Here is a 24815-nt window from a genome sequence, read left to right as displayed (position 1 = left end):
TTTTGCTCAAGGCAGCATACTTGATCATCCATATAATGAGCTGAAAAGCTGCTATCGATTGCCAAAGCTCATAGCTCTTCATATTTGTCATTTGTCTTCAGGAAGCATTTGTTTTATCTGAAAGTTCCAGGTGTTATCTTCATTTTTAAGCTTTAGCAAAGCAGATTGGGATTCTGTGCATGGAGGATGTTTTTAAGTTGCTCAGAACTGAGATTCCCAAATCAAATTATCCTCCAAGATGATTTCTAAACACACTTTCCATACGTTCCAAAGACACCTGTAATAACTCCTATTCCCAACATATTTTTCCAATTTGTGTCTAGCATTTTGAAAAATACCATTTTGAATGAATTCTTAAGCATAAATGATTTGAGAGCCTGAAGATTTGTTGGGTTGAATATTTTCAGCTATACACTTGTATTGCATTTATTCATTTTGGAAGAGCACTTTCATCATTAGCAATTATTTGCTGAGTATTCAATATGTATAAAATACTGTGTTCAGTGCTGAGTGAATAAAGAGATATAAATCATGACCCCTGTCCTCTAGGAACTTAAATTTTTAAGCCATCATAAATTAAGGTACCATTTAGTAAATTAACAAAAAGCCCATTATTATTATTTAGTAGTAGTATGATTTCTACTAGCTGCATATATTCCCTTGTCCTGGATAGAGAACTTCAGCATAAATTGATAACATGTTTTTGGAACCAGAAGATTATTTAATCATGCTTTGAGTCCTATAGGAAGTACCAAATGTAGAAAGTTCTATCTGTAATAATAGCTTTTTTGCACTTTAGAAATCGGGTCTCTGACTTGTGGTTTTTCTTTCTCTCCATTTTACCACTTTGTGTCCCTTACAGAACCTCATGATTTTTCATATTCAAATAAAGTTAAGACATTTATTAAAGAGGAAATTTCTCATGAAAGCACTTCACTATTCAACATTTGTGGGTTGATCTTCTGATACTTCTGAGAACAAAGAATAAAATGTGATCATAATTTATTTTCTAACAAATTGCTTTTATCCACAAATATTGAAGCATTCGTCTAACCAACATAATTTAGTATTACCTATATGAAGAAATACAGAATGGTTTGGACTTGTCAATTTCCAGCCTTAAATCTAGCTGCTACTATGTTAGTAGACATAATACCTGTAACTTATTTCAGCCTTACCTGGGGAAGATAATGCAGTGTATGAGCTTTTTCTGTTGTATGTCTTGCACTCCTGATTGTATTTTATGGCCCAGTATACTGGATCTTTTGTAATATTAATCTAGGTTGGAAAATATAAAATGATTGTCCTATTCTTATTGCTCTCACAGCTTATTTGGGTACAGCATATACATCTGTAGAACTTTAGCCATAGGCAGAGTTAGAAGAACACAGGCAGATAAGCATAGTCACAAGGACTTGGAGCATCAGGAAGAGAAGTGAACAGAGCCAGAGGCATGAAAAGTCCTCTATGTTGGTGTAGATCTGGATAATAGGTTGGTGAAGAGAATAATGGGAGAGAGTAGATAAGTTTAAGTCCAGCTTTGGACAGCAGGAATGGACTGTTCAACAGTACTGTCTGAGATGATTGTGTTCCTCAATGCTACCTTGCATTCAGTAGGTTGCAATAGGTTGAATATAGACAAGTAACTCAGTCTTCCCAGTAAATCAGGATTGGGAGACATTACGATCACTGTGAAAGAACCTTTATTTATGTGAATAACAAAATATATCAATGTAGAGGGGACCGTAATTAGGAAATAAAGATGAGCAACAAAATTGGACTAGTGAAAGAATTATGTCTCTATCATAATACAGAAATGATGTCTAAGGAATAAGACATTTAGGAATAAGCTTTTCTGGTAAGAGAAAGAAGGATGGAAGAGAGGCTAATTTTTGTTAATTATATAAATGTAATACACAATAAATTTCAGAAAGAATGTATTCCTTATTTTAAAGTTCTGTACTTCCAATTAGTTAACATACAGTGTTACATTAGTTTCAGGTGTACAATATAGTGATTTAACACTTCCACGTCACCCTGTGCTCATCACAAGTACCCTCCTTAACCCCCATCACCTATTTAACCCATTGCCCACACACCTCCCCTCTAGTAACCATCAGTTCTCTATACTTGAGAGTCTGTTTCTTGGTTTGTCTGTCTGTCTGTCTCTCTTTCTGTTTTTCCCTTTGCTCGTTTGTTTTGTTTCTTAAATTCCACATATGAGTGAAATCAAATGGTATTTGTCTTTCTCTGACTGACTTATTTCACTTAGCATTATACTCTAGCTCCATCCATATCATTGCAAATGGCAAGATTTTATTCTTTTTCCTGGCTGAGTAATATTTCATTATATATATCTCACATTCACTATATATAGCTCACATTTATTATATATATCTCACATTCATTGTCTGTATCTCACATCTTCTTTATCCATTCATCAATCCATGGACACTTGGGCTGTTTTCATGATTTGGCTATTGTAAATAATGCTGGTATAAACATCAGGGTGCATGTGTCCCTTTGAATTATGTTTTTGTATTCTTTGGGTAAATACCTCATAGTGCAGTTGCTGGATTGCAATAGGATAGTTCTATTTTTAACTTTTTTTTAGAGGGGGAGGAGGAATAAGAAGAAGAGGGAGAGGGAGAACCTTAGGCAGGCTCCATGCCAGTGTAGAGCCCAATGCAGGTCTTGATTGCACAACCCTGAGATCATGACCTGAACACAAATCAAGAGTCGGATGCTTAACTAACTGGGCCACCTAGGCACCCCTATTTTTAGCTTTTTAAGGAACCTCCATACTGTTTTCCAGAGTGGCTGTCCCAGTTGGTATTCCTACCAACATTGCAGGATTGTTCCTTTTTCTCCACATCCTCAACAACACCTGTGGTTTTTTTGTTTTGTTGATGTGAACCATTCTCATAGGTATGAGGTGATATCTCTCTTTTTTTTTTTTTAATTTATCTGACAGAGAGAGACACAGCGAGAGAGGGAACACAAGCAGGGGGAGTGGGAGAGGGAGAAGCAGGCTTCCTGCCGAGCAGGGAGCCCGATGTGGGACTCGATCCCAGGACCCTGGGATCATGACCCGAGCCGAAGGCAGCCGCTTAACGACTGAGCCACCCAGGCGCCCCGAGGTGATATCTCATTGTGATTTTGATTTGCTGTTCCCCGATGATTAGTGATGTTGAGCATCTTTTCATGTGTCTGTTGGCCATCTGTATATCTTCTTTGGAGAAATGTCTGTTTATCTCTTCTGCCCATTTTTAAATTGGATTATATGGTTTTTGGGTGTTGAGTTTTATAAGTTCTTTATATATTTTGGATATTAGCCCTTTAGTGGATATGTCATTTGCAAATATCTTCTCCCATTCTGTAGGTTGTCTTTTAGTTTTGTTGATTTTTTTTCACTGTGCAAAAGCTTTTTTGCTTTTGTTTCCCTTGCCTCAGGAGACATATGTAGAAAGAAGTTGCTATGGCGGATGTCAAAGAGGTTATTGCCAGTGTTCTCCTCTAGCATATTTCTGGTTTCCTGTCTCACATTGAGGTCTTTCATTGATTTTAAATTTATTTTTGTGTATGGTGTAAGAAAGTGGTTCAGTTGCATTCTTTTGCATGTGGCTGTCCAGTTTTCCCAACACCATTGTAGAAGATTCACCATGTAGTTGAGGATTTATTTCTGGGTTTTGTATTCTGTTTCATTGATCTCTGTGTCTATTTTTGTGCCAGTACCATATGGTTTTGATTACTACAGCTTGTAATATAACTTCGAAGTTTGGAATTGTGATGCCTCCAGCTTTGGTTTTCTTTTTCAAGATTGCTTTGGCTATTTGGGGTCTTGTGGTTCCATACAAATTTTAGGATTGTTTATTCTAGCTCTGTGAAAAATGTTGTTGGTATTTTGATGGGATACCATTAAATGTGTAGATTGCTTTGTGTAGCATGGACATTTTAAAAATATTTGTTCTTGGGGCGCCTGGGTGGCTCAGCCATTAAGTGTCTGCCTTCGGCTCAGGTCATGATCCCAGGGTCCTGGGATCGAGCCCCTCATTGGGCTCCCTGCTCGGCAGGAAGCCTGCTTCTCCCTCACCCACTCCCCCTGTTTGTGTTCCCTCTCTCACTGTGTCTCTCCCTGTCAAATAAAAAAAATCTTTAAAAAAATAAATAAATAAAAATAAAAATATTTGTTCTTCCAGTCCATAAGCATGGGATGTCTTTCCATTTCTTTGTGTCATTTTCAGTTTCTTTCATCAGTGTTTTATAGTTTTCACAGTACAAGTCTTTCATCCCTTTGGTTAGGTTTATTCCTAGATATCTTACTATTTTTGGTACAAATGTAAATGGGATTGTTTTCTTAATTTCTTTCTCCTGCTTCATTATTGGTGTATAGAAATGCAACAGATTTCTGTATGTTGATTTTTTATCCTGTGACTTTACTGAATTTGTGCATCAGTTCTAGCAGTTTTTTGGTGGAGTCTTTCAGGTTTCCTATATAGAGTATCATGTCATCTGCAAATAGTGAAAATTTTATTTCTTCCTTGCTGATTTGAATACCTTTTATTTCTTTTTGTTGTCTGATTGCTGTGGCTAGGACTTCCAGTACTATGTTGAATAAAAGTGTGAGAGTGGACATTCCTGTCTTGTTCCTGATCTTAGGGGAAAAGTTCTCAGTTTTTCTGCATTAAGGATGATGTTAGTTGTGGGTTTTTCGTACGTGGCCTTTATTAATTTGAGGTATGTTCCCTCTAAAGCTACTTTGTTGAGGATTTTTACAAATGGATGCTGTATTTTGTCAAATGCTTTTTCTGCACCTACTGAAATGATCATATGGTTCTTACCCTTTTTCTTATTGATGTGATATATCACATTGATTTGTGAACATTGAACCACCCTTGCAAGCCAGAATAAATCCTACATGATTGTGGCAAATGATTTTTTTAATATATTGTTGAATTCGGTTTGCTAGTATTTTATTAAGGATTTTTGCGTCTGTGGTCATCAGGGATATCAGCCTGTAGTTCTCCTTTTAATGGTGTCTTTATCTGGTTTTGGTATCAGGATAATGCTGGGCTCATAGAATGAATTTGGAAGTTTTCTTCCTTTTCTGTTTTTGGAATATTTTGAGAAGATTAGGTATTAACCCTTCTTTAAATGTTTGGTAGAATTCGTCTATGAAGCCATCTGGTCCTGGACTTTTGTTTTTTGGGGTTTTTTGATTATTGATTCAATTTCTTTGATGGTTATTGGCCTGTTCAACTTTTCTATTTCTTCCTGTTTCAAGTTTGGTAGTTTACATGTTTCTAGGATTTTACTCATTTCTTCTAGGTTGTCCAGTTTGTTGACATATAGTTTTTCATATTATTTCATAATTGTATTTCTATTGTGTTATTTCTCCTCTCTCATTTGTGATTTATTTATTTGAGTCCTCTCTCTTTTTTTTTTCTTGATAAGTCTGGCTAAAGGTTTATCAATCTTATTGATCTTTTCAAAGAACCAGCTCCTGGTTTCATTGATTGGTTCTAATGTTTTTTTAGTTTTTATTTCTGCTCTAGTCTTTATTCTTTCCTTAATGAAGCTGCTGATTTTAGGTTTTGTTTGTTATTCTTTTTTTAGTCTCTTTAGGTATAAGGTTAAGTTGTTTGAGATTTTTCTTGCTTCTTGAGGTAGGCCTGTTGCTATAAACTTCCCTCTTAGAACTGCTTTTGCTGTATCCCAAAGATTTTGGACCATCATGTTTTCATTTTCATTTTTTCCCATGTACTTTTTGTTTGTTTGTTTTTCTTTTTTTTTTAATTTTATTTTATTATGTTATGTTAGTCACCATATAATACATCATTAGTTTTTTTTTATTCTTATGTTAATCCCCATACATTACATCATTAGTTTCAGATGAAGTGTTCCATGATTCATTGTTTGTACATAACACCCAGTGCTCCATGCAGAATGTGCCCTCCTCAATACCCACCACCAGGCTAACCCATCCTCCCACCCCCCTCCCATCTAGAACCCTCAGTTTGTTTTTCAGAGTCCATCGTCTCTCATGGTTCGTCTACCCCTCCGATTTTCCCCGCTTCATTCTTCCCCTCCCGCTACCTTCTTCTTCTTCTTTTTTTTTTCTTAACATATATATAGCATTATTTGTTTCAGAGGTACAGATCTGAGATTCAACAGTCTTGCACAATTCACAGCGCTTACCAGAGCACATACCCTCCCCAGTATTGGAAGTCCTAGCCACAGCAATCAGACAACAAAAAGAAATAAAAGGCATCCAAATCAGCAAAGAAGAAGTCAAACTCTCACTCTTTGCAGATGATATGATACTTTATGTGGAAAACCCCATCATTAGTTTTTGATGTAGTGATCCACGATTCATTGTTTTCTTGTAACATGCACTTTCACATTTTCCCTTTTATTTCCTAGTTAATCCATTCATTGTTTAGTAGCATGTTATTTAACCTCCAGGTATTTTTGGTCTTTCCAAATTTTTTCTTGTGGTTGACTTCTAGTTTCATAACATTGTGATTTCAATCTTCTTGAATTTGTTGAGGCTTGTTTTGTGGGCTAATATGTGATCTATTCTGGAGAATGTTCCATGTTCATTTCATGTTCCATTGAAAAGAATGTGTATTCTGCTGTTTTAGGATGGAATGTCCTGAATATGTCTGTTAAATCCATCTGGTCCAGTGTGTCATTCAAAGCCATTGTTTCCTTGTTGATTTTCTGTTTAGATGATCTGTCCATTGATGTAAGTGTGGTGTTAAAGTTCCCCACTCTCATTATATTATTGATTCGTTCCTTTAGGTTTGTTATTAACTGTTTTATGTATTTGGATGCATAAATGTTTACAATTATTATATCTTCTTTATTATTATATAGTGTCCTCCTTTGTCTCTTGTTACAGTCTTTGTTTTAAAGTCTGTTTAGTCCGATATAAGTATTGCTACTCCAGCTTTCTTTTGACATCCATTTACATAATAGATGTTTCTCCATCTCCCCATTTTCAATCTGCAGTTGCCTTTATGTCTAAATGAGTCTCTTATAAGCAGCATATGGATAGGTCTTTTTTTTTTTTAATCCATTCTGTCACCCTGTGTCTTTTGATTGGAACATGTAGTCCATTTACACTCAGAATAATTATTGATAGGTATATATTTATTGCCATTTTATTACTTGTTTGTTTTCTTTTTCTGGAGATTTTCTTTGACCATTTCTTGTCTTTCTCTGTTTCATGGTTTGCTGATTTTCATTAATGATATATTTGCATTTCTTTCTCGTTATACTTTGCATATTTATTAGTGGTTTTTAATATATGATTACCATTAGTTTTATATATAACCTCTTCTGCATATAGAAGTCTATATTAAGTTGATGGTCGTTTAAGTTTGAGCCCGTTCTTTTCTCCTCTCCTCCCCACGTTTTATGTATGTGTTATTATATTTTATATCCCTTTTTTGTCAGTACCTGGGGACTGATTTTTTTACAGAAATATTTTTACTGCTTTGTGTTTCCTACCTTCATACTGTCACATTTGGTCTTTCCTTTCCACTCAGAGTCCCCTTTAATATTTCTCACAGGGCTGGTTTAGTGGTCATGAACTCCTTTAGTTTTTGTTTGTCTGGGAAACTCTCTATCTCTCTGTCCAGTCTGAATGATAGCCTTGCTGGATAGAGTATTCTTGGCTGCAGATTTTTCTCAGTCAGCACTTTGAGTATATCAGGCCACTCCTTTCTGGCTTGCCACGTTTTTGTTGAGAAATGTCCAGCTAGCCCTATGGGTTTTCTCTTGTAAATTACTTATTTCTTTTGTCTTGCTGCTTTAAAATTTTTTCTTTATTATTATGTTTTGCAAATTTAATTATAGTATGTCTTGGTGTGGATCTGCTTTTGTTGATTTTGATGAGAGTTCTCTGTGCCTCCTGGATCTGGCTGTCTGTTTCCTTTCCCAGATTAGGGAAGTTTTCAGCAATTATTTCTTCAAATAAATTTTCTGCTTCCTTTTCTTCCTCTTCTTATTCTGTGACCCCTATAATACAAATGTTATTATGTTTGATGGAATCTGAGTTCCCTAAGTCTATTCTTGTTTTACATACTTCTTTTTTCTGTACTTCATCTTGATTACTTTCCATCATTCTGTCTTCTAGGTCACTAATTCATTCCCCTGCTTCTTCCATTGTGATGTTCATTCCATCAGTGTGTTTTTCATTTCATTTATTGAGTCCTTTATCTCTGCTATGTTATTCCTTATCTCTGTGTTAAGGGTCTCAGTAGTGTCTTCCATACTTTTCTCAAGTCCAGTGAATATCCTAATGATCATTGCTTTAAATTCTCTATCAGGCATGTTACTTATATCTATTTCACTTAGATCTTTGGCCATGACCTTGTCCTGTTCTTTCATTGGGGATAAACTTTTCTATCTCCTCATTTTTTCTGCCTCTCTGTGTCTGTTTCTGTATGTTAAGAAAGTCAGCTATGTCGTCTGCTCTTGAAAGTAGTGACTTTATGAAGAAGAGTCCCTGGAGTGCCCTGCAGTGCAGTGTCCACTGTTCTCAGAACCTGGCACTTAGGAGAGTATCCTGTGTGTGTTGCTTATGCCCTGCTGTTGTGTCTGAGTCACTTTTTCTTTAAGTGAAGTCATCTGCACTGACTCTCTACCTCTTATGGGCTGTGCTTATTCTCTGTGGTGTTAGTGGGACCCAGCCTCTCAGGGGGGCATGCCTGCCAAGGAACTTGGGAGCGGGGCAGGGGTGTTAGCAAAATTTGCATTGGGCCACTTGTCCTAGGTCAGATCCCCTGAAATGATGCACCAGCTAAGGGCCAAGGTGGCTGGGGGTGCATCATATTGGGTAGGTTTGGCATGCAGTGGCAGCTGTGCATCTGGCAGCTGAGTGAGGCTTATATGCTAACAAAATTTGCCCTGAGCCCAGGGCTGAGGCTAGCAGGCTTGGAGTATACAAGTCCTTAGGTGCACTGCTAGCAGGTTAGATAGCAAGTGTCTGGAGCACCACTTCCTGCAGGTGGCTCTATGTGTATGCTGGGAGGCAGGGTAGGAAAATGGCAACTGCCAGCTCCCTCATTTCTGGAGAAGTCCCCCAACATGCTCTGAAATCAGAATGGATAACTCTTATCTCCTTCAAATCTTTGCTCTGATAATCACCTTTAGAATGAGACCTACCTTAACTACTTACTTAAAATTGCAGCTCCCACCTCCAGTACATCTGATTCCCCTGACCTTGCTCTACTCATTTTTCCTCTTGGCACTTCTCAGTTTTACATATAGTGTTATTTACCTGTTATGTTGATTGGTTGTGTCTATTTTCCTTAGTAGAACATAAATTCCACAGGCACAGAGATCTTTGTTTTGTTCACTGTTTTGTTCACAAATGCATTCTGCAATGCATTTGACCCTTTGAACAACATGGGGGTTTGGAGTGCCAATCCCCTGCACAGTGAAAAATCCATGTATAACTCCTGATTCCCCCGAAACTTCACTACTAACAGCCTACTGTTGACTATAAGGCCTACCAATACTATAGAGTTGATTAACACATATTTTGTATATGTATTATATACTGTAAGTTATTATTACAATAAAGCAAGCTAGAGAAAAAATGTTATTAAGAAAATCATAAGGAAGAGAAAATACATTTACACTATTGTGATATAGTTATCGGTACCATAAGTTTATGTCATCTGTTTTCAAGATGAATCATCTGTCATTACCTACCTCAATATTATCTTTTAAGCCAAAAGACACTGTAGATGTAATATGTATTACTAACAGTAGACCTCAAAAATGAAAAGATAATGTGGAAAAGAAATTCATATTTATAGGTATTACAATTCATGCATTGATAAAGAAGCAGCAATATGATTACTTTATAGTAACCTCGTGTAATCAATACAGTTGCTTCATGATAGCCTACCCTGTATGCTAATGAATGAATCATTATAACATTTTTATGGCATACAGGGGCGCCTGGGTGGTGCAGTCAGTTAGGCATCCAACTCTTGGTTTTGGTTCGGGTTATGATCTCAGGGTTTTGGGATCAAGCCCGGTGTCGGTCTCCATGCTCAGTGCATAGTCTGATGGAGATTCTCTCTCCCTCTCCCCCTCCTCTCTCTTTCTTTCTAAAAAATAAATAAATAAATAAGAAAAAAATTTTAGGACATACAGTATTACATTCATCTTCTTAATATAGTATTGGAAACATTGTTACATTTTTAGAAAAACACTTGTGATGATAGGCCAAACACAGTTTCTCCAATTATGAGAGAGAGAGGCATAGTATATGGTAACATAATTCTTTGAAAGCCAAGTAATAAAACAGTAAGAAAGCTAACACATTATTAATTTTATATTAAATATCACTTACTGCATGTCTTTGGAAGGATAGCTTCTCCAGTTCCATACATGTCTTGCACAGGATGTTCTACACAATGAATGCTTAAGCGAGGATGGTGATGATGACACAGAAATGTCTCATACAGTTCTTGCTTGACAGATAGATTTTCACATGAAGAGGCATACATGCACAAAAATAAGTTTATTAACTGTATGGCATGATTCTTATTCATTACTATTCATTAAGTGGAAGTAGATCATCATAAAGGTCTTCATCCTCATTGTTTCCATGTTGAATAGGTTGTGGAGGAGGAGGGGGAAGAGGGGTTTGTCTTACTGTCTTAGGGTTGGTACAGATGGAAGAGGAGACAAGAGAATCAGGCACTCTTGCTGTAATTTTACAGAAATACATTTATTTTTTCATTTCTCTAAAAATGTTTCTATATGGTACCAATCCTTCTACCATCATTTGCTTTAGTTTTAGTGCCTGTATCATAGAATGGTTCATGCTGTAAAAGAAGTTAAAGCAGTCTTGAATAATCAGAACCCTTCTGCCAGATTGTCTAATGTCAATTTGTTTTCTGATACTGCTTCTTCTACCTCTTCTTCCTCATCATCTGGCACTGGTTTGGAAGCACTCATCTCTATCAGGTGGTCTTCTGTCAGTTCCTCTGCTGTGGTATCTATTAACTCTTAAATTTCTCCCAAGATCCATATTACCCTTTACCCCCCCACACACACATTTTTTGCCATGGCTCTGTTGTAAATCCTGTGAAGTTATGTACAACATTTGTCACAGGTTTTTTTTCTGTAGGAATTTAGTTTTGGCCTTGATGGCTTTCATTGCTTTTTCTGTAATAATGATGGCATCCTCAGTGGTGTAATCCTTCTAGACCTTTATGATCTCTCTATTGTGGTTCTCTCTCTTTTTTTTAATTTATATTCAATTAGCCAACATACAGTAATACATCATTAGTTTCAGTTGTAGAGTTCAGTAATTCATCGGTTGCATAGAATACCCAGTGCTCATCACATCACATGCCCTCCTTAATGCCCATCACCCAATTACCCCATCCTTCCACCAACTTCCCCTCCAGCAACCCTCAGTTTGTTTCCTGTAATTGAGTCTCTCATGATTTGTCTCCCTCTCTGATTTCTTCCTATTCAGTTTTCCCCTCCCTTCCCCTATGATCCTCTACACAATTTCTTATATTCCACGTATGAATGAAACCATATTGTCTTTCACTGACTTATTTCACTCAGCATAATACCCTCCACTTCCATCCATGTCGATGTAAATGGTAAATATTCATCCTTTCTCATGGCTGAGTAATACTCCATTGTGGTTCTCTTTCATAGCCATGACAATCATTTTCATAGACTACCATGTAATGAGCCTTAAAGGTCCTTATGGCATCTGATCTAGAGGCTGACTTAGAGACATTGTGTTTGGGGACAAGTAGAAATTTTTCATGCCTTCAGTGTTGAATTCATGGGGTTCTGGCTGGCCAGGGCATTGTCCAGTATCAAAAGAACTTTAATAGGCAGTATTTTACTGGAAAAGTACTTCCTGACTTCAGGAACACAGCATTGATGGAACCAATCCAGAAAATGGGTTCTTTTAGTGCAGGCCTTCTTGTTGTAAAACAAAAGACTGACAGCTGGTGTTTATCTTTTCCCTACAAGTAGCTGTATAGATAAGGGCAGTCCTGATCATAAACCTGACTACATTTGCACAAAACAGCAGAGTTAGCCTATCCTCTTCTGCCTTAAATCCTGGTACTCACTTTTCTTCCTTATTAATAAATGTCCTTTGTGGCATTCCTCCCCCCACCCCATCTGCATTAAAAACCTGTTCAATGATTTTTTTTTTAATTTTATTATGTTAGTCACCATACAATACATCATTGGTTTTTGATGTGGTGATCCACGATCCATTGTTTTCGTATAACACCCAGTGCTCCATGTAGTATGTGCCCTCCTTAATGCCCATCACAGGGCTAACCAATCCCCCCTCCCCCCTCCCCTCTAAAACCCTGTTTGTTTCTCAGGTCCATAGTCTCTCATGGTTCATCTGTCCCTCCAATTTCCCCTCCCCATTTTTCCCTTCCTTCCCCTAATGTCCTCCATGTTATTCCTTATGTTCCACAAATAAGTGAAACCATATGATAATTGACTTTCTCTGCTTGACTTATTTCACTTAGCATAATCTCCTCCAGTCCCATCCATGTTGATGTAAAAGTTGGGTATTCATCTTTTCTGATGGCTGAGTAATATTCCATTGTATATATGGACCCCATCTTCTTTATCCATTCATCTGTTGAAGGGCATCTCGGCTCTTTCCACAGTTTGGCTATTGTGGACATTGCTGCTATGAACATTGGGGTGCATGTGGCCCTTCTTTTCACTACATCTGTGTCTTTGGGGTAAATACCCAGGAGTGCAATTGCTGGGTCATAGGGTAGCTCTATTTTTAAATTTTTGAGGAACCTCCACACTGTTTTCCAAAGTGGCTGCACCAACTTGCATTCCCACCAACAGTGTAAGAGGGTTCCCCTTTCTCCACAACCTCTCCAACATTTGTTGTTTCTTTCCCTGTCCATTTTTGCCATTCTAACTGGTATATGGTGGTATCTCAATGTGGTTTTGATTTGGATTTCCCTGATGGCTAATGATGATGAACATTTTTTCATGTGTCTGTTAGCCATTTGTATGTCTTCTTCAGAGAAGTGTCTTTTCATATCTTCTGCCCACTTTTTGACTTGATTATTTGTTTTTTTGGGTGTTGAGTTTGAGAAGTTCTTTATAGATCTTGGATACCAGCCCTTTATCTGTAGTGTCATTTGCAAATATCTTCTCCCATTTTGTGGGTTGCCTCTTTGTTTCGTTGACTGTTTCCTTTGCCGTGCAGAAGCTTTTTATCTTGATGAAGTCCCAAAAGTTCATTTTTGCTTTTGTTTCACTAGCTTTTGGAGATGTATCTTGAAAGAAGTTGCTGTGGGCAATGTCAAAGAGGTTACTGCCTATGTTCTCCTCTAGGATTTGAATGGATTCCTGTTTCACATTGAGGTCTTTCATCCACTTTGAGTTTATCTTTTGAATGGTGTTAGAGAATGGTCGAGTTTCATTCTTCTGCATGTGACTGTCCAATTTTCCCAGCACCATTTTGTTCAATGATTTTCTTAAAGGCATCCGAGAACTCATCTGCTGCCTCTTGGTTGGCAAACACTGCTGCTTTTGTTATCTTGACATTTTTTAAGCCAAACGTCTTTCTAAAATTATCAAACCATCCTTTGCTGACATTAAATTCTCCAGCATTAGATCCTTCACCTTCCTTTTGCTTTAAGTTTTCATATAATGACTTCACTTTTTTTCAAATCATATGTGTCCATAGGTATGCTTTTCTTATAGCAATCATGCACCCACATAAAAGCTGCGTTTTCAATATGAGATAAAAAGGTATTTCACAAAAAGTGCACAGTTTTTGTGCCTGCTGGCATATCTACAGCAACATCTTCACAAATTTCCTTTTTCTTTTCTTTCTCTTTCTTTTCTTTCTCTTTCTCTTTCTTTTCTTTTCTTTCTTTTCTTTCCACAATGGTCCTTACTGGATTCTTTTATGTTGAAACGGCAGGCCCCTGCAGCTGCAGATCTCAGTCTATGGTACATATCAAGCAATTCACCTTTTTCTTGTAATGTCATGAGTTTTCTCTGCTTCTTGGAAACATCACTAATGGCATGGGTCTCATGGTATTGTTCAAGGTTTACAGTATTGTACTAAACACAATAAAAAAATACATGAGAAACCTGTAAGATCACTTTTTATGCAATACAAATTTACTGGAGTGACAAAATGCTTATGCAGAGATGATTAGCATCGATGGGTTTTAAGCAGATACTGGCAATGCTGAAGCTCACCACAATAGCAACAGGAGGTGGCTACAAAATTATTACAGTAGTACAGCATTACTACATTTAATTTTAAGCAGTTATGATTTAATACTGTATCTTTACACTTCTTTACATTTCCCTAAACTGTGAAATGGTGCCATGTGTGTGGTCTGTAAATGTTAAGTTTTTATAATATATTTGTATATGTTTTATGATAATAAATGTTAAAATAGACTGGTATTTACATATATTTTATGCATTCATGACATATCCACTTTTTCTTTAATTTTTCACTATTGCTAGGGTACACAGTTTATCCGCTAGTTTTTTCAAATTTCCAAAATTCTCCAAAAATTTCTCAATATATTTATTGAAAAAAATCCATGTATAAGTGGATCATGTGTTTCAAACCCATGTTGTTCAATTGTATTTTTCAGGCTTGAGTGATTCAAAGTACTAAATAGCTCATACCATCTAGGAGAATTATACCATTTAGATATGAGTGAAGTTTCAAGTTTAATTTGTATTGAAAGTAAATAGTATGTACTGCTTGGCTTATAGGCAGGTAGGAGCTTCTTAAACCAATGAGAAAATATCTGCCTATTTAGCTAAGCAAGAAAGCAAAGATTGGTTAAGAAGGACTATTTCACAAAACCAAGACTTTTCATAGATGCTTTTTCTTTACTAATTTAACTTTTGTTGTGATTCTGTTTATAGTAGTTTGGTTTATTGAGGAGTATTTGCACTTGTTAGGAATTACTGTCCTTTGTTGCCAGATGTCCAGTCTGTAAAACCATAACTATAATATTTTATCTATTCTTGTCATTTTTTCTGATAGGAAGGTAAATTCAATCCATATTCTTCCATCTTGGCCAGAAGGGGAAATCCTGACCAGAAGGGGAAATCCTGACCTTTGTCTTCCGTATTTGTTCATAGAGGTCTTGACATTTTTGTCACCATCATCAGACCATCTGAATCCTTGACAACTTTATCTTATTCAGTGCAATGACCCCTTTTTACTTCACTCACATGACTATCCTTTTTCTACTCAGAGTTAATTTATCGTTACTTAGTATCCTAGACTTTTGTACTTTGTAGCTTTTGACTTCTGTGCCAGTTTTTGTCCATATTAGATACTTGTTTTTAATCCCTTCAAATGCCACTTGGCCTTATGTCTTACTCTAGTCATTGTTCTATTTCCTGAAAGCTTTGAGTGCTTTGCATAAATACAGTTGTATTATGCTTTGCTTCAGACTGGAACCTCATACCACACTTTTAAATTTCTTTTCTGCCGTGGGGCACCGCTGAAGTCATGGCACAAGATGCAAAAATCTGCTCCAAATTTATGAATGCATAACCAAAAATTGTACAGGAGTTAATGACTCTGGAGTCTACCCTTGAACAATGAATAAGGTCAATGGTGAAGAAATGTTTTCCTCTTTAATCCCTCAGATTGACTCAGACTCAGGATGTCTCTGGAGGATTGAGCCCCAGCTACCCTCCATTACAGCCTTGTATTGGCTTTCCCTCCTTCCCTGTGATGTAATGCCACTGTCACAATCCTTTATTCTCTATCCCCGACTGCTCTATCCTCCTCATTTATTTCTATGCTACTGATAATTGTAGAAAATAAGAAAAAAAACATTTTGGATAGATCTCCTAGTAAATTATACCATCTTACACTAAATGGATTCTTTTTCTGCCAAGTGATCCCAAATAGTCATCTTGTGTAATATTGCTGCTTTAATCTTTCATGTCTTCATCCTCAAAACTGGCCTTCCTCATTCTCAACCTGAGTTGTTGAGAAGTATAAGACTTTACAAGATTGGCTTCCACATTGTCTTTTGTCTATATTTCAAAACAGTTTTCAACTGATTTCTCCCCTTTATAAAAAAATTATTTTAAAAAATCTTTTTTAAAAAATTAATTTTATTTAAATTCAATTAATTAACATATACTGTGTTATTAGTTTCAGAGGTAGAATTTAGTGATTCATCACTTGTATGTGACACCCAGTGCTCTTTACATCACTTGCCCTCCTTAATGTCCATCACCCAGTTACCCCATCCCCCCCACATCTCCCCTCCAGCAGCCCTGTTTGTTTTCTGTAGTTAAGAGTCTCTTATGTTTTGTCTCTCTCTCTGATTTCATCTTTATTTTTCCCTCCCCTCCCCTATGATCCTCTGTTTTGTTTCTTAAATTCCACATATGAGTGAAATCATATGATAATTATCTTTCTCTGATTTATTTTGCTTAGCATAATACCCTCTAGTTCATCCATGTAAAAAAAAACTTTAATCCACCTCTACTTTCCAATGTGAGCAGAAACATCAGTTATTCTTAGAGTTAATTTTTCCAGTTGTGCTTTTGATTATTTTTAATCCTGACTTCTCCCATCCTTTTCTTACCAGTCTTCCCATATCCTTCCTTAATTTCTAGTGGCTCCTTTTGCAGACTGCAGCTATGCTCAGATCTTACCTATAATAGAAGAAAACAAAACACAAAATCAAAATCCTTTTTTTTTACTTCATCATTATTCCTATTAACCATGAGATTTTCTTGCTTTTCTCATTCAATGGAACATTTATTGAAATAATACTCTATTTATCTCATATTTATTCTTTAAGCCTTGACAAACTAGTTGCAGTCTCTATCACTCCTTGGAAATCACTGTCTTAAAGGTCAGTGAAAGATTGGGGCACCTGAGTGGCTGTTGTGAAGTGTCTGCCTTTGTCTCAGGTCATGATCCAGGGTCCTGGGATCGAGCCCCACTTCGGGCTCCCTGCTTGGTGGGGAGCCTGCTTCTTCTCCCACTCTCCCTATTTGAGTTCCCTCTCTCGCTATCTCTCTCTCTGTCAAATAAATAAATAAAATCTTTAAAAAAAAAAAAAGGTCAGTGAAAGATAAAATAATCATTATACCTCATAGCCTTTCCTCAGTCATCATCTTTGATCACATTTCAGCATGTTCCAATAAATCAGTTTTCTATTGTGACATTGTAAAAATTTCTGTCTAGCTTCTTACTCTTCGCATTGCCTAATCATTGCCTTATCCACTCCCAGAGCTCTCTGTAAGTTCTTTCTCTGACTCATCTTTCTCCCACACCCCAGTCTTGTATTATTGCTCATTTCTTATTGTATATTACTGCTGGACAATGAGTTGGACCTCAAAGTTAGTTTCTCTAAAATGGAGCTTATTATTCCCACTTACTTCCTCTTTACCTCAGCTCTTCCTTCTAACTTTCTTGTTTTTGAACAGTAATACTTTTTTTTAAGGCACCAGTGGATTTTAACTCCCTCTTTGCATCTTCAGTATTTGGAGAAGAGAAAACCAAGCACTCTAATTTATAAATATTAACTCGGTTAATACCCACAACAGTTCACATTTCATACATAAGTAAACTAGGACCCAAAATAGTCAAATGAGTTGCCTAATATCTCAGAGCTATCTAGGAATGGGAACCATATCTGCTGGATACTAAAATTCATACACTTTTCACTGTGTAACAGAATAGTGACTCTTAAACAGCATAATATCCTGAATCATCAAAGAAATATTCAATTACGTTTTTGCTATTTATTAAGGAAGGAGAGAAGACAAATACATTTTAGAAAGAATATGAACCTTTTCAACAAGAATTGAAAGTAATAAATACTTTCTTTTAAACTTTGTATTATTAAAATGCTGTTAACCAGAGCAACGTCTTTCCCAGATTCCTCATTCAGTCAAGGTTGTGTTACATATTGAACAGGGTGATTGTGTTATATACTAAACTGGGTGGTTGTATTATATACTAAATTGGGTATATATTCACTAATGTCTTTCATATTGAGTTCAGAGTTGGAAATCGTTTTTTTTTAATTTTTTAATTAACATATAAGGTATTTGGAGAAGAGGTTATTATTATTTGTTTCAGGGGTACAGGTCTGTGATTCATCAGTCTTGCACAATTCACAGTGCTCATCATAGTACATGCCCTCCCCAGTGTCCATCACCCAACCACCCCATCCCTCCCAGGAAATTTTTTTTTTTTTTAGTATATGTTATTAATTGGATATTTTCCAGTGTTAAACTCAACAATTAAAGAAAATCTTCACCCACTGAGCTTCAGAGCTAAGTTAAGTTTGACAACTGAGACAGAAAAATCTAAAAGTAAAGGGAGGATCAATAACAGCAGTTAGTTAATAGTGAGGAAATGTCCTATGAATAGGCAAAGTGGGAAATTACATGATGGCCTATAAGTATGGATTATACTCTGGGCAAAGGATGCACCATCATTAGGCAATTGCACACTGAACAACTGCCAGTTAAGTACCATTTTAACCAATTTAGACGTAATGAACTTAGTAGATGAGATCCCTGCTGAATTAAGGAGCAATCAAAGCCTCATTTTGGATTCTGTGCCATCTAGGTCAAGACGTTCCAAAAGTGTTGTGTATTACTTGGTACAGAAAAGAGATAACTTTCTTATCCTTCCTTCTAGTTAAATCTTTTTTTAAAAGATTTTATTTATTTGAGAGAGAGTGAGAGCAAGAGCAGGGAGAAGAGGGAGAAGCAGGCTCCCTGCTGACCAGGGAACCTGACGCGGAACTTGATCCCAGGACCCTGGGATCATGACCTGAGCCAAAGGCAGACGCCCAGCCGAACGAGCCACCCACCTGCCCTGATTCTTTAACAAATATTTATGGAATATAATTCGTGCCATAGAGAGTATCATTTGGTGATTGGTAGGTAATGATATGACAGAATTGGAAAACTGTTCTTTGCCTTTAAGGAGTTTTATTTCCATTTTTGCTAATTTTTTTCAATTACTCTGAATGACTTTTTTTTTTTAATCAAAAGGATAAAAAGAATTTTGTTTAGGTCTAAAAGCAAAGTAACTCTCCCTTAGCAAGCAGGTTGATAAAAGGTCTTTAGTAAAAAGGATAAGGAATGAAGAGGTGAGGATGTGTTTTGTGTACTCAATCTCACCTATCTCAGAGGTGCAATGACACTGTGGTTTTATTTGGAACTTTCAGGAAGTGCAAAAGATGTGTCAGAAGAAGCCCATGTCTGCCTACCCTGCAGGGAGGGCTGCCCTTACTGTGCTGATGACAGCCCCTGCTTTGTCCAGGAGGATAAGTATTTGCGACTTGCTATCATCTCCTTCCAAGCCCTGTGTATGCTGCTCGACTTCGTTAGCATGCTGGTGGTCTACCACTTTCGCAAAGCAAAGGTAAACCCAGGTACCCTGGTTATGAACTTCCTTTTTATTATGAAGTGACCTCTTCTTTTTTCAAGCAAATAGAGTTTTTCCAAGTCCTGCTTGCCTCTCTATTTAGCAGAAGTCTTCCTATAATATAATCAGACTAGAATATGAACATTATATTCTTTAGCTTCCCAGGAGAAATACGGATTAAAAATATGGAGTCTTGTTATAACATTTTCTTTTACAGAATGTTTCCCCCTATTTAGCATGAAGCTTGAGTACTTTATTGCCTTAAAGGACTCTCTTTTATATCTCTTTGGTTTCTAGAAGAACTTATTCTGCCAGTACCCAAAGTATTGTTAATTTTTTTCATATTTAGAAAGCTTTTTGATATTTATTATATTTCATTTTTATTTCTCTTAACCATATTTGAAGTTAGCAAATGGACTTGACTATTTTGAGCAAATGTGCTCAAAGTGTAATGATACTTTGAAGAATGAATTTATTCATGAACTTATATTTAGTCTTGCATTAGTGTCCCAGGATAATAGTGATCCTACAAAGAGCTTATATGGCTTTTGAGAGAGCCTGTCCTTCGGTCCTGTTCTGAGAAATCAAAGAGTAGTATAAACATTTGTATGCTTCTCAGTCAGGGGTGGATGAAATGGTAAAATGTTCAGGGCAAAGCTTTCTGGGGAGTTGTCCTCAGTTGGTCACCCAATTAATTATATGTAGCCAGTGTTGTTGTCAGAATTTGTGGTTCTGTTGCTTTCAGAAACTTATTTGTGCCATTGGGAAAAAAACACAAAGCTAAATTTTCCACCTTTTCTGAATTCAAATGAGCCCTTCATGTTAGCAAAGTTGTACAGATTGGTTTAGATAACAGAGCTCATTGGAAGCATAAAGTGTTCCCATTAGAAATTTAAAAAATAAAACAACTCTGTGAATGGCATCTATTACAAGGCCTCAAGTTAACATTAAAAAAATCCCCTCTATTGAGATTCTAGGAGAAAGTATCCATTATGTTAATGTCATAGACTTAAATAGTTAATTTTAAATAGACAGTTTCATTAACAGAAGCATACAACACAAATTAAAATCAAGCTTTAAGTCAGCAAGAAAGTGCAGACAGGCAAATTGCTCTTCATTTAACCAATACTTGTCTTTCTTTTGAAACAAAATGTGTGTTAAATTGTATATATAATAAAGTAGGAGGCAAGTGGAGTTGAGAAATATCTAACCACAGTTACCTAGATAAAATTTAATGTTTTTTTTTTAAAAAAACCTGTCACTGGTAGAGCAGGTAGAGTTGAAAGGTCTATTTAATAAACTGCTCTGAAATCTCTCTATATGATGTCATTCATTCATACAGGGGATAACAGATAGTTCTTTATGAATTTTACTTGATTAGAATCATTAATGATTGCTGTGCTAAATGTAGTTAATGATATATGATGGGTAGAATATTACATTGGATATTAAGAAAACTGATACAGTTCTTGCTAGACCAAAGTCTTAATCTATGTTGATGTTATTTAACATTTCCAGAATTATTAACTTTTCAAATTTCTCTGGACCTTCATATGAAATGCTACTTTATAGGGCTATCATGAGAATTGGCATCTTTCCATATCATTTGGTGAAATTTTTATAGATACAAACTGGTTGGAATAGACAAATTAGACATTATCTAGTTTTAAGATGGTCACCTTTTGAAGAATCAGTTTTCACAGAATGTGACATAACATAGGGGGGATTATTTTTAGGAAATAATATAGGTTAATAAAGTCAGTGAACATGGATCTAGTATATTGAAGAAAGAAAACTTGGTGAACTTTTCTGATTTCAGTTACCAAAAAGAATGATTAACTGTAAAAGCAGTAAACCATTTCCAATGTAGAAATTGTATGTTTATCACATGTGGGCATTGGCTTTGCTTTTTAAAGTTTTTATGTGTCTTTGCAGCATTTCTTTGCATAAAGCAGAAAACTGATGATCCCTTTTGAAGTAATACTGATGTCTTTCTTACAAGTTTTCCATTGTATTGCCTACCCACCAATAATTAAAAGAACAAAAACCTTAATCTATAAGTTTACATATATTTTGACAAAAGAGAAAACCCTTAGTTGCAATATAGAAGTAGCATAATATTGTGGGTAAGTGTGCAGACTTCAGAGTCAGATTGTTTAGACTCGAATCCTGTCTTAGCCCCTTGAATGCTATTACACTTTGGAAAAATTTCTTAGCTTCACTTTGCCTAGGTTTTTCCTCTATAAAATGGGGTGTAACACACCATATACAAAAATTAATTTAAAATGGGTTATACACCTAAATATAAGGCCTAAAACTAAGAAACATTTTTAAGCAGAAAACATAGGCATAAATCGTCATGATCTTGGGTTAGGCAATGTTTCTTAGATACAGCATGAAAAGGATAAATGACAAAAGAAAAAAATAAATAAATTGGACTTCATCAAAATTGAAAACTTTTGGGGGTGCCTCAGTCGTTAAGCCTCTGCCTTCAGCTCAGGTCATGATCCCGGGGTCCTGGGATCGAGCCCCACATCAGGCTTCCTGCTCAGCCAGGAGCCTGCTTCTCCCTCTCCCACTCCCCCTGCTTGTGTTCCCTCTCTAGCTGTCTCTCTCTCTCTGTGTCAAATAAATAAATAAAATCTTCAAAAGAAAAATTGAAAACTTTTTGCATCAAAGGACACCATCAAAAAGGTAAAAAAGACAACCCATAGAATAGCAGGAGATATTTGTAAATTATACTAGAACCCAGAGCATATAAAGAATAAAAAGATAACCCAATTGAAAAATGGGCAAGGGATCTGAATAGACATTTCTACAAAGAAGATATATAAATGGCCAATATGCATATGAAAAAATGCTCAATAACATTAGTTATTAGGAAAATTCAAATCAAGCTCCCAGCACACACTAGCAGAGCTAAAAATGAGAAGACAATAACAAGTGTTGTTGAGGATGTGGAGAAATTGAAACTCTCATTCATTGCTGTTGGGAATGTAAAGTGGTACAGCCACTTTGGAAAATAGTTTAGTAGTCCCTCAAAAAATTAAACATAGACTTATGATATTACCCAGTAACTCCACTTCTAGGTACATACCCAGGAAAATGGAAAACATATGTCTTCAATGGCTAAAATAAAAAACACAGGAAATAACAAGTGGTGGCAAGGATGTGGAGGAAAAAAACCCTCATGCACTCTTGGTGGGAATGCAAACTGGTGCAGCCGCTGTAGAAAACAGAATGGAGGTTCCTCAAAAAGTTAAAAATAGAATTATCGATGACCTAGTAATTTCACTACTGGGTATTTAACCCCCCAAAACGAAAATGTTAATTTGAGAAATATATGCATCCCATGTTTATAGCAATATTATTTACAACAGCCAAAATATGGAAACAATCCAAGTATTCATCTATAGATGAATGGATAAAGATGTGGCGTGTGTGTGTGTGTGTGTGTGTGTGTAACAGAATATTACCCGTAAAAAAGGGTGAGATCTTGCCATTTGCAACAATGAGGATGGATCTAGAAGGTATAATGCTAAGTAAAATAAGTCAGAGAAAGACAAGTATATTTCACTCCTATGTTGAATTTAAGAAACAAAACAAATGAAAAAAGAAAGAGAAAAAGAGACAAAAAACTGACTCTTAAATACAGAAAACAGGCTCGTGATTGCCAGAGGGGAGGTGCATAGGTAAAATAGATAAAGTGGATTACAAGTATACTTACCTTCATGTGCACTGAGAAATGTATAGAATTGTTCAATCATTTTATTGTACACCTGAAACTAATAAAAAGAAAACATTTGCCTACACAAAAATGTTCACACAGATGTTCATAGCAGCATATTTATAATAGCCAAGAAATGGAAACAACCCAACTGTTCTTCAGTTGATGAATGGATAAGTAAAATGTGGTATATCCATTAAATGGAATATCTTTTTGTCAATAAAAGGAACAAGTAGCGATACATGCTACAACGTGGATGAATCTTGAAAACATGCTAAATGAAATAAAATGGTCATGAAAGATCATTTGTATGAAGTTTACATTTATATGAAATGTCCAGAACAGGCAAATCAGTAGAGCCAAGTAGATCAGTGGTTGTCAAGAGATACAAGGAGGGAAGAATGGGGTGTGACTGCTAATAGGTTCAGGGTTTCTTTTGGGGAGGATGAAAATTTTCTAAAATTATGTTATGGTAATATGTTTCACAAGTCTGTCAGTATACTAAAAACCACTGGCTTGTACACTTTACAAGGATTTAAGGTATATTAATTATATTTCAATAAAGCTATTACAAAATTTTTAAAGGAGTTTATTACTTACCTCACAGGATCCTTTTGAAGATTTAATGAGATTATTCATATAAAGTACCTTACTAGACATTTGTCTTTTGTTATTAAATTATTTTAGACCACTTTGTGAAATTAATAATCTGTTTGCTTCCCATGTTAGGGGTTAAGTATGACATTTATTTTTTTTAATATTTTTTTATTTTTTCATTGAGAGAGAGAGAGATAGAGCACACAGTGGGGGAGACGCAGAAGGAGAGGGAGAAGCAGACCCCCTCCCGCCCCACTGAGCCAGCCGGGGAGCCCGATGTGGGGCTCCATCCCAGGACCCAGAGATCATGACCTGAGCCGAAGGCAGATTCTCTACCATCAGAGCCACCCAGGCGTCCCAAGTATGATATTTAAAATGCTTAAAAGATAAGGTTTTGAAAAAATATAGCCAGTGGGATTCTAGGCAATAAATTCATTTAAGTTGTCTTATAATTGCAAACAGTCATCCTATACTAATCCTAATAGATTGTCCAGATAGCTGAAATGAACAAAACACCTGTGATACAGATTCTTTTATTTTGGCTATATCTTCATCATGAAAGAATGAAAGGAATGTTAAACTGTAAGCAGGATAGTTTCACTTAATTGATTTCAATTAAGTGAAAAAAAGATCTTTTCTTTTTCTTCTTTTAATTCAGTTACTTATTGAGGATCTGCTATTGTTCAGCATTGTGATACCCAATACAATTTGAAGAATAAATGAGAGTAATTATTCTTTTTTTATTTAATAAATTTATTTTTTTAATTTAAGTTCAATTAGCCAACATATAGTACATTATTAGTTTCAAATGTAGAGATCAGTAATTCATCAGTCGCATATAACACCCAGTGCTCATCACATCACATCCCATCCTTAATGCCCATCACCCAAATACCCCACCCCTCTTCCCCTCCAACCCTCAGTTTGTTTCCCATAGTAAAGAGTCTCTCATCTCCCTCTCTGATTTCTTCCCATTCAGTTTTCCCTCCCTTCCTTTTTGATCCTCTTCACTGTTTCTTATATTCCACATATAAGTGA

General features: G+C 36.1%; 1 protein-coding gene across 1 annotated transcript in view; it reads left to right on the top strand.

Moving 5' to 3' along the window:
• GPR158 (G protein-coupled receptor 158) overlaps positions 1–24815 on the top strand; it is a 452410-nt gene that overhangs the window by 242520 nt on the left and 185075 nt on the right. Inside the window, 1 exon segment of the mRNA XM_021687154.1 lies at positions 19248–19450. Coding sequence (XP_021542829.1) covers positions 19248–19450 — 203 coding nt within the window.

The sequence above is a fragment of the Neomonachus schauinslandi genome, chromosome 5 (assembly GCF_002201575.2).
Source record: "Neomonachus schauinslandi chromosome 5, ASM220157v2, whole genome shotgun sequence".
NCBI lineage: Eukaryota > Metazoa > Chordata > Mammalia > Carnivora > Phocidae > Neomonachus > Neomonachus schauinslandi.
The sequence above is the reverse complement of the archived record's forward strand: the minus strand, read 5'-3'. Positions and strand labels throughout refer to the sequence as shown.